The sequence below is a fragment of the Cotesia glomerata genome, linkage group LG7 (assembly GCF_020080835.1).
Source record: "Cotesia glomerata isolate CgM1 linkage group LG7, MPM_Cglom_v2.3, whole genome shotgun sequence".
Lineage (NCBI taxonomy): Eukaryota > Metazoa > Arthropoda > Insecta > Hymenoptera > Braconidae > Cotesia > Cotesia glomerata.
The window spans coordinates 9,751,719-9,763,134 of NC_058164.1; the positions used below are offsets into that span (position 1 = coordinate 9,751,719).

The window sequence follows — 11,416 nt, forward strand, 5'->3', positions numbered from 1 at the left end:
GTTTATAATTGAATTTTTGTTTATTAAATTGAATACAAAATATTTATTTATAGTATTAAATTAATTTGATTGTTTAGTTGCCGGTGAGAAACCTCAAAGACGCGGTAGTGTTGGCTCGCTAGACAGTGGCATGTCAATATCGTTCCAGTCAACTTCAGCGAGTTCAATGAGCCAAGGTGTCAAACATCCAGGACAAATGCATCCGGTGCATCCGGGAGCTACAATACCTGGCGGCGGTAAAGGACTTTCGCAACAGCCGTCTTTTTTAGGCGGGTTGTTCCATAAACGCGAGCGTAAATTGTCACAGTGCGATGATAACGGGCCCTACAGCCGTACTACTGAAGTTTAATTCTGTCAATTATATAAATATAAACATTTATAAATACAAATATAAGGTGATGAAAAAAGTTTTTCATCTTCAAAGTTACGTATAAAAAATTTTCACCAAAAAACATCTCGACAATTCTATTATATTAAAAGTTCAAGACACTTTTTTTTCATTTCAATAACATAAAAAAAATTGTTCTTATTTCTTTCGGATCAAATTATTAAATTTATTTTTTTTTATTTCACAAAAAATCTTATATTTTTTTCTGTAATTTTAGCTTCTGAAAAGAAAAGTTCTTTCAACTTTGATAAATTAATTAATTTCATTCTTATTATTTATTATAAATTTGACAGTTGATTGAAAGTAACTTTTAAGATGATAAATTGGTAAAAAAAATTATTACTCCAATATATAAATAAAACTATTGAATCACCATCATATCTCAAACTAATGAATTGATTATAAATTGATGAATTATTAATCAAATTAAACAACCAACTAATTTAAAGCCTAGCTATTGATTTTAACCGTGAGCTAAAGTAAATTTCCCAGTCCGTCGATTAAATTTAATCGACCATGGACCGTTTAAATATCAATTAACATATACGGGTTCTTGAGAACTTTGATTGAATCACGGCAAGTTATTTATTATTATCATCATTATCATTATTATGATTATTATTATTAATATTGGATTAGTTTGCATGAGAGTAAAAATTTAATTGGGCAGGATCCAATTTAATTTTTTTTTTTCATTTTGTATTTAAAAAAAATGTTTAGCATGTGAATATTAGCCTAAGTAATTGGCTTTCATACGTACATTTAATGATTAATCATGTAGATAATTTATATAAATATATAATATATGCTTATTAATGAAATTAATTTAAAATTAGCAAATGGGATTCGTTTAATAATTAATGAGCATTTTATATGATTAAATTATGTATTTTGTAAATAATTTGGCAATAATATATATTGTCCTACTAAACAAAGAAATAATTGTAACAATTAAGTAATAATGTTTGTTATTATTATTTTCATCATTATTTCTAATAATAAGTGATTGAGAAATAATTATAATAATGTAAATACAATAGCAATACATCACGACATCATTGGGTACTGGGCCAAAATACTTTTCAGTCATTAGAATTTTTTTTTAAATCATTGTTAATGCATGACAATACTTATTTCTATTTAATTATATTTGTCTTGGATTATTTGACAGTTTGTAATTAAAAGTAATCAAGTTTATTTAAGAATATAAAAATACAAAGTTAAAAAACATTTATTTAGTTTGTGTGTAATGTAATGTAGAAAAAAATTTTGAGTTTTATTTTATTTTTATTGTATTCAAATTGTTACTCTGATAATAATTAGTTATTATTATTATTATTAATTATTCATTGCTCTGTAAATGATATAATCTTTTAAAATAATAGAACAGAAGCTGTTATTTTATTTATGGAGGTAATGAATAACGATTGAAATTTATTTATTTATTGAACTTTTAATAAGGTTATTATAAGGTGACTGGGTAATTTATAAAATTAACTTGTTAAAGCACCATTGGCTCAAGATATTATCGTGTCTTTGAATTTAATTAATAAATACATAAATTTCAATCGTACGTCCGTGAACTCTAGTCCATGTCAATACAGTTTAGAACTTGTTAGGTTTTATTTTTATCCATTAGATTTCGTTTATTTTATTTTATTTTTTAGTTTATTTAACAATTTAATCTAATTACATTGACATCTGCTGAATTGTATTCCCTGAGTGTAATATAATGTTTATTAAAACTAATAAATTATCATAAATTTAATAGTTTATTTTATTAGTTTATAAATTTGTAACTTGCATCAAATTATTTGAAAATTTATAAAAAAATTTACAATTTAATTTTTATAAAAAAAAAATAAATTAGTTAAATTTTCGAAATAATTAAACGTTTGAAATAAAAATTTTTAATAATTTTAAATAAATTGAAGCAATTTTTTTTGAATTTGTAATTAAAATTTTTGAATAAAAAATGTCATTAAAATAATAATTTTTTAACCACTAAAGTTAATTGTAATTGTAATAATTTATAAAAATTCATACTCATGTTGCATAAACATTTGATATATAAATAATTAACCATAAGTATCATGGAGTTCAAGTTTAAAATGTCGTTATTGAGGTGTAATTATCTAAAGCAATTGAAAATTAATATTTTATTCATATCAACTGAATGATGAAATAGTTATTTCAAATAGAAACAAATTAATGAAATTGATAATGATAATATACGCAAAAATAGATAATTGATAAATAACTCTAATCGATTAAATGCAATATTTATTCACTTCAGTGAATGACAATATAAAAATAAAATATGCGAAAAGATTATTTCAAGCTTTAGGTCATATTAAGATGAATTTTAAGATTGTCAGAAAATAATATGAAATCACTGCTGATATGAGATACTGTATAGTCTGTACATAATATCGAAATTAATGTAAAAATTTAACGATTTTAATGGCCGATTTATTGGTAATTTGGTTTCATATGAATGATATGTGTATGATACACATGAATTTATAATCGAGTTATTATTCGTTCTAGCTGCTAATAAGTTATCACTAAAAGACTAAATTAATGAAAAATAATTTGTAGTCAGAATTTATAAAATACTATGTATCTGAATACACACTGTACGGATTAAAGACTTATAAGATATATTATAAAAATAAAATAAAACAGCGAATTGTCAAACAAATAATCTTTGTATTTAGTTTTTCCTCCAGGTACCTACTTAAAATTTTTAATTTGCAGTAAAGTTATGTAAGCTTATGAATTCGGAACTGAAAATGTATACGAAAAAAGAAAAATTGCATTTTACATTGTACCGTGGCGTTTTGAAAAAAAAAATAAAAATTTAAATTTCAGATTATAATTTTTGAAACTTCTGTGTTTATTTTTAAAAAATTTTAATTACATTAAAATTTGTCAAAATCAATATTCAAAATTGAAGTTATAAAACTGTAATTTTTCCAGTTTTAATTTTGGAGAAACGCTTATTACTATGTTAACTGTAATTTTTCTGTTTTTATTTTTTCTGTACAACAACTAGATAGAATTATATTAAGCATAGACCTCCTAGGTAAATATTTGTTGAATTTATTGTCCGGTATGTTATAAATATTTAAAAAAAAAATTAATTTTTAACAATTTAAATAAATATACAAATATTTATTGTATGTTCAAAAATTCAATACGCTTGATACTAGACAAGATAAGCCAATTAAATAAATTCGAATTATCGTGATAAGTACGCTTTGAATTTCATAGCTTAGAAATTTGGAATCCACACGCCTGATCAATAAGTACCCTCATGCGATAAAAGAATTAAATTTATTGATAAGGTAGTAGTCTGGTAACTTATGCCTATTTTCATGACTTCTTTGGAGGGTGGTTTTTTATAGGAAAATAAAAATGAATTATCTTGAATATTTAGAGTGTTTTTATTTACATATTGAAAATATAAAAAAAAATGTATTTGAAAAAATTTAATAGTTTATTACTATTATTATTGTCACTCGAAGTTGGAACCTCAAAAAAAATGCACGTGGGTGGCCCGGGTCCTAACTTTTTTTCTACTGAACCGATTGCTTTCAAATTTTAACAGGCTGTTCTACACACTTATAGTTCTCGTCGGTACCAACGAGAATTTTTTTCACCCCTAACTTTTTATTTTACAACCCTTTCTTTGCTAAAATAAAAGGACTTTTTTTTTCAAAGTCTGCCATTTTGTTATTTACCCTTGAAATTTAACTTCAGTAGTTCCGACCAGAATGACATGTCTATAGATTAAGAATAATCAAGAATATTTGATTTCAGATAACATCAAGAGGTTCCAACTTCGAGTGACAATAATAATATTAATAAACTATTAAATTTTTTCAAATAAATTTTTTTTTATATTTTCAATATGTAAATAAAAACACTAAAATTCAAGATAATTCATTTTTATTTTCCTATAAAAAACCACCCTCCAAAGAAGTCATGAAAATGGGCATAAGTTACCAGACTACTACCTGTTAAATACAATTGACGTCACTACCCCTCGTTCATGACATTACAAATATTTATTTTATATTTATATTTTTATTTATTAATTAATTGCAATAAGAAGAAACGCTTATAAAAATAACATTTATCTTTAAAATTTTTAATTTCATGAGGAAATGGGTTTTCGAAAATCTATTGTCTATTTTGGAGATTATATTCAATGGTCTAAAACAAACAAGTAAATATTATAATGATCTAGCCCCTTGGTAAGGATTTAGACTCTAGACAAGGATCCGAATTTTCAAAAGTATAAGGGATTTTTTTACTGACGAATGAAATGCTTAATTTTATTGCTCAAAAAAAAAGTTATTTTTTCTGTTAGGATAATAATCTTAATCTTCTTATTATCAAAATGTTAGTTTTGGAATTTTTTTTACTTTACAAGAAATAATTTTAGAGATAAAGGGAGGGATAATAGTAAAGCTGGAAAATTTCGACATAGACTTTAGGCATTCCCAAGCTTTCAGTGCTGCAGTGCGAGAGTTGGTCTGCTTGGAGAAGCACGCTTACTTTTCTTTTAACACTCCGTAAATTCAGAAGTCTGACAACGCGTAAATCAGAAGGCGTCTCTTTTTATCGTATTTTAATTGACTTCGATACAAAATATTCGCAAAGAATAATTGTAAAATTATTACTATTTTATAAATTCGAGTTTTAGTTTTTTTTGACTTTCAAATCCAAAAATATTCAACAAAAATGGACGCAGCATATGAAGATCCGATGGTATCGTGTCCAATTGACGATGCTCATCGAATTTTGAAGTCAAAGTTGCAGAAACATCTAATTAAGTGTTTAAAGGCTAATGGCCTAGTAGATAAAATGATATGCCATTACAACTCTTTGCATATAATTAATATTAACGAGGAAAAGGTAACGTATCCACTGATAAGTGTTTAGTTAAAAATTTAGTTTATAGCCATTTTATTTTGTTTATTATTTATTATTTTGTTTTTTTTATTTTGTTTTATTTTGTTTTGTTTATTTATTATAGCCGTTTTATTTCCTTCGACTCTTGAAAAAAAATAGGCATTGTTGTGACAGGATATTCATTTATCAAAAATTAAAAAAAAAATTTTATTTCGTAGCTGAAGAAATCAAAATTTTTCTTACAATTACTTCTGTTGAAAAAAGGTTTATTTGATTTGGAAAAAAAAAAAAAAAAAACATTTTCAATAGGCAATTTGCGAATTTTTATCCAAAATTGTTTTTTTAAAAATCTAGAAAACTTTTTTTCAACAAAATATTTAATGTAAGAAAAATATTTATTTCTCCAGGTAGGAAATAAAATTGTTTAAAATATTCACCAAATTGATTTCTTATTACAACATTGTTCATTTTTTTCTAAAGAAATTTTTTTTTAGTATTCTGCAATTTTCAACGAAACTTTCTTATCTTGTATTAAAATAATTTCGACAGCTATGAATTCAAATAGTTACCCTGTATGACTAAATTAAATGTATATTTTTTACTGAAACAGAAACACCTGTCGGAGTGTGAGAGCTATGCGAAGATTTTTGTTGTGAGTACTGAGATAGCGGAAAAACCCAACTACTCTGGAGTAGTTCCTTTCGATGATGCTGTAGATCAAGTGACGAGGGCTCTCGAAGCTATTGGTACATCTAACCAAGAAGAGAAAATATGTTTTATCGACGGCCCGGCGTACAATCCTGAAGAAGCTAAAATTCATGAACCAGTGTTCCGGTCAATGAATGGTGAAGCCAAGTCCGCGAGAAAGAACTTCCGTAGAAAAGAAGTTATGAGACATGCTGCTCTAGAAGCTAGACAAACGGTAAAATTACTACGTTGTTATTATCCATTGAAATTGAAATTACGTTGTACAGTTTGGATTTTATTTTTTTCTATTGACTTTTAATCGCTCATTTGAGCTTACCGTTTTTATTAACAAATTAGACGACCCGGTAACTTCGTATCATCTACATATATTTATGAAAAGTATGGTCAAAACTTAATACAAAATTTTTATTTACATTAAATGCAACATAGTTACATACTTTATCAATTTAAAGCTTTCTGATGTACTGTATTTTTTGTATTTTTTTGCGATTCGTAATAGCATACACTCAAAAAAAAACAATAATTATAATAATAATAGTTTCTTTATTTAGCTTTTTAAGCTACAGCATACAAAAAAAAAAAAAAATTTTTAAAAGATCTTAGATCTTTTATTACAGATCAGCACTTGATTTCTGTCTATAATTTTAAATTTTTCTTGTTCTTATTTCTTCTCTCAGTAATTTTTTAAATAATACTAAATTACTTGCATTTTTTGTCTCTATTTTTAACATATTAAATAATGAAAAACCATACATGTTTATTGTTTTTTGAGCACTCACAGTTCTTGTTCTTTGTACCACTAGTCTATTTTTGTATCTTGTATTATAATTATGTTCATTATCTATAACAATTTTATTTAAATAGTCTGGTAACAAATTATTTTTCATCTTATATACAAACACACACACATTAAATTTAATCCTTTCTTCAACAGACAGAAAACATAGTGCATCTAGCATACATCTAATAGGTGTATATCTATTTACTCTGAGTATTATTCTCATCGCTTTATTCTGACATTTTTGTAATTTATTCACACATTCCTTATTAACATTTATCAAAAGAGTTGAACAATAGTCAAAATACGGAGCAATCATCGACTTAGAAATCAATACTTTCGTGTAATCACTTACATAACTACTCAGTCTGTACATTAAATTAATTCTAGTGTTGACTTTTTTAATAACATAGTAAGTATGCCTATCAAAACATAGGAATTCATCTAACATTACACCTAAATATTTGGTTTCACTACATTGCATAATCTTTTCCCCTGCTAATAACAACTCTATGCTTTTAACATTCTTTTTTCTTCTATCTCTAACTAACATAAAGACAGTCTTTTTAACATTCGCTTTAAGTGAATTAACATTTAGCCACACTCCTAGACCCTCCAATGTCTTATTTTAAACATTTTCTATTTCTTTTTCATTTTTTGCACTGTAATATAACATCTTATCATCCGCAAATAATTTACATCTACAGCCATACTTTTTTGCAATATCTACAACATCATTTATGTATAAAATGAAGAGCAGGGGCCCCAAAATAGATCCTTGCGGCACACCGTGATTGACAGAAATCCTATCTGAGATAGCCTCACCAAATTTCACTTGTTGAGTTCTATCATTTAAGTAACATTGGAACCACTCCAATGCACTACCACTCACACCATACATTTCTAACTTTCTTATTAGTCTATTTCTGTCAATCGTCTCAAATGCTCTTTTAAAATCTATAAAAACTACTCCTATCATATTACCTTGATCTATTTCATTTCTCCATTCACACATTGTATTTTGTAATGCTGTCTCACACGAATGATATACTCTAAAGCCCGACTGTTCTTCCTTTAATATATTATTCCTATCAAGGTGTTCTATTAATCTATTTTTAACCACTTCTTCTAAAATTTTTTCTAATTCAGGTAATGTGTTAATCGGTCTGTACTCCTCCGCCTTATTAGTACCTTTAACTTTAGGTATAGGATGAATCAACGAGTTTTTCCATTCATTCGGAATTTTTGATGACTCTAAACTACAGTTAATTAATTGTCTAACTACCACTTTATCGACATTCCATATTTTACTGATCATATCATAAGATATTGTATTTCCTTTACCCTTGTTCTTATCTATCTTTTTAATTATCTTATTTAATTCCGTTTCATCTACTTCTATCAATTTATCAAAACTCGTTATTGGTTCATCATACCCAAAGTCATTCTCGAGACAATCACTTTTATCAATGTCCTTGACAATATGTTCAACACTCTCTACAAAGTAATTATTAAATTTATTAGCAATACACGCATTATCTCTGACTAATTCATTATTAAAACTAATTTCTAATTTTATTTCGCTTTGATTTATATTGCTTACTATAGATTTCATACTTTTCCATAGCCTTTTTGAATTTCCTCTTTGAGAGTCAACCAATTTTTCATAATACTCTTTTTTTGCTTTTCTTATTTCAGATACTACTACATTTCTCAATCTTTTATACTTTTCCCATGAAAATTTACAATTTTTATTCTTAAATTCCTGATATGCTTTATCCCTTAGACCTATTAATTCATTTATTTGACTATTAAACCATTTACTATGTTTCCATTTATTTTTATACGTAAATTTTTTTATTGGTGCTACGGCATCAATACTATTTACAATAACATCTGTCAAAAGACGTATTCTTTCATCTACAGTTCTACTCTTATATTCTATACATAACGTATATACATATAAAATAACGATTCAAGAGAAAAATTTTTGAACTAAGAAAATAATTTTGAAGAGTTTCATTGTCTTGAATCAAGAAAAGTTCTTGAATTAAGTAAAATTTATTTAAACCAAGAAAAATTTCTTAGTTTAAGAAATTTTCTACTCAAATTAAGAAGATTAAATTCTTCAAAATTATTTACTTGATTCAAGTAAATTTTTTTTTCTGTGTATTAATAATTAGTATGTTAAGCCAGTAAAGTAAGAAATGTCAAAAGTACAGTAAAATCTCAAAAAATTATTTAAAATTATATCTAATAACTTATACTTCTATTTTATTATTTAAAAATATAGACTGAAATGCAAAATGGCGGTCGTCGATCAAACAAGGCTCAACTCGAGAATACGCATCGACCAACCGCACTTGAAGATAAGGGTATCGAAGACGATACTCCTGAAGACGGAAGCATTTATCAAGGATTGCCTGTAAATATATCCACTGAACACGAAATTTTCGAAGACTCAGGTAAAGGTTGGAACGTAAGTGGAGCTGAAGATGATGACAGTGGTGCAATCGCATCCCCGGTAAGAAGTAATAAATCTGCTGACTTGGATACTTCTATTAAATCCAAAGAAAAACTTATTGAAGACACTAAAACTGAGACGGACTATTTTCTGGAAGAAGCAGATTATTAAAACACTACCTCTAGACTACTTAAAAAATATAACGTAGGTGATGTTTAATTAATTTTATATAATAGTCAATAATCAACTGACAAGCAGTTTTTAATTAATTTATATTGTTTTATTTGTTTAAATAGAAGGGAAATAATTCATATATTGCTATGTTTTATACCCTAAAGATACTTACATATATTTCTTAACTCCCAATTATTGTATTATAACCTAATTTAATATTTAGCAAGTTTTTTTATTGTGCTTTTAATAATGTCTTAAGCAGCATATATTAAAATTCTATTTTTTGACACGATATTAAAAAAAATTAAATGTTTGTCTAATTAATATTGACTTGAAATGAATGAATGATCTTTTACACAATACATTGTTTTTTAATTTCTACCAAACAGATTAACAGTTAGCCGATCATTTATTCGTGCATGAAAATTATCCTTTTATAGTAAGGCTGTTATAAGCTAAATCTAGTGTTTCAATAAAAATTTATCGTCTAGGAAGCTTTATTTAAATCTTCTAATATTTTAAGAGGATAAATCTCTTTACTATTTTGTAAGCAAATATTTTTATATTTATAACTATTATAAAAATAGTTCATATAATTTTTTTCCGTGTATAAAATTATTGTTTTATTTTTCATTTAATAGCTTGATAAAATGGAAAAATTTTTAATTATTGATGGTTCGAATGGCGATGTTATTGTAGATTTGTTGAAAAATCTCTTCTAAATAATAATTTAATAGCTAGCTTAAAATTCTTTATCAGGTAATTTGTATGAAACATTCTATAGTGTCGATGTGATTTTCTGAATGGTCTAAGAATAATTACAGATAGTTCCTTAATATATTGATAATCGGGATGTGAAAATATTCGAATTTACGGATTATTCGACGATAATTCAAATCGTATATTCGAATTTTTTGAACTATTCGAACTTCACGCTTTGAAAATGTTTCGGGAGTTCAAATTGTTAAAACTATGGAAATTATTTAATAGCTATTACTAGCTAGCCCTATCTACAATGCTTTCCCTAGATGTATTTGACAAATTTTCATGCCACTAATAAAAGTTTTAGACGAATTTCTCTCGAGTTGAAGATTTTTCTGCTAAAACTCGGCAATTTTCGGGATTAAAGACTCTTTTTCTGATTTTCGAGAGTTCAAATCGTTAAAATTATGAACATTATCCAATACTTATTATTAGAGCTATTTAAAATGCTTTTTGATAGAAGTGTGCGAGTATTTCAACTTAAGAATTACTCGACACAAATTCGAATCGGATTGTTCAATTTGAATTTCGAATCGAATAGTAGTATTCGGTTCGATTTGAACACTATTCGCACACCCCTAGGGAAGAAATGAGTCAATTGAACCATGGGCAATTGAACCGCTCGACTTAAAAAATCGAAAAAATGCTTTATCTTCCTAAAATTAGATTCTCATATGTTAAACTCTGATATGATCAAAATTTGAAATCATTGTGATTAATAACTTTTGAAAAATTGAGATTTTTTTATTTTTAGGTATGTAAACTATTTTTCGACTGGTGAAAAATTTTATTTTTTATTTTATTTATTTATTTATTTTTACTTCTGATATACATTCTATAGAGATGCATGACACCTGTGCATAGACACCAGAAAAATACAATAATATTTAATTATATATACATCGAATTAAGAAATTCATTAGCTAATGCAATGTACAAAGTATAAGTTTGTTAAATTGTTTAATAATATTTTAATTTTCGAATTAATTGATAAAAATTGAGTTATAATAGTTGTATATGCTTATACTTAATAATCCCCGAATTCGTTTATAGTGATATAATAGTTTATTTACTTATTATTTACTATTAATTGTCATAAAATTATATGGAGTCAGTTGAACCAGCAGTCCCGGGGACGATTGAACCACGGCGAGAAGCATGAGACATGCACGCGCATCTTGACTCTATGTAAAAAATACTCAGAAAAATAACCTAACAA

General features: G+C 26.1%; 2 protein-coding genes across 10 annotated transcripts in view; both read left to right on the forward strand.

Moving 5' to 3' along the window:
* LOC123269792 (IQ motif and SEC7 domain-containing protein 1) overlaps positions 1-1,019 on the forward strand; it is a 142,357-nt gene extending 141,338 nt beyond the window's left edge. For all 9 annotated transcript variants that reach the window (XM_044735626.1, XM_044735634.1, XM_044735633.1 and 6 more), the window contains one exon: positions 78-1,019. In XM_044735626.1, coding sequence (XP_044591561.1) covers positions 78-349 — 272 coding nt within the window. In that variant the 3' untranslated portion in view covers positions 350-1,019. The remainder of the gene's footprint in view (positions 1-77) is intronic.
* A 3,856-nt stretch (positions 1,020-4,875) lies between these two features.
* On the forward strand, positions 4,876-9,792 carry LOC123269419 (gametocyte-specific factor 1 homolog). The gene is made up of 4 exons (XM_044735102.1): positions 4,876-4,978; positions 5,076-5,314; positions 5,922-6,233; positions 9,091-9,792. The coding sequence occupies exons 2-4, from the start codon at positions 5,141-5,143 to the stop codon at positions 9,430-9,432; spliced, it is 828 nt and encodes a 275-aa protein (XP_044591037.1). The 5' UTR covers positions 4,876-4,978; positions 5,076-5,140; the 3' UTR covers positions 9,433-9,792.
* The last annotated feature ends 1,624 nt before the right edge of the window (positions 9,793-11,416 follow it).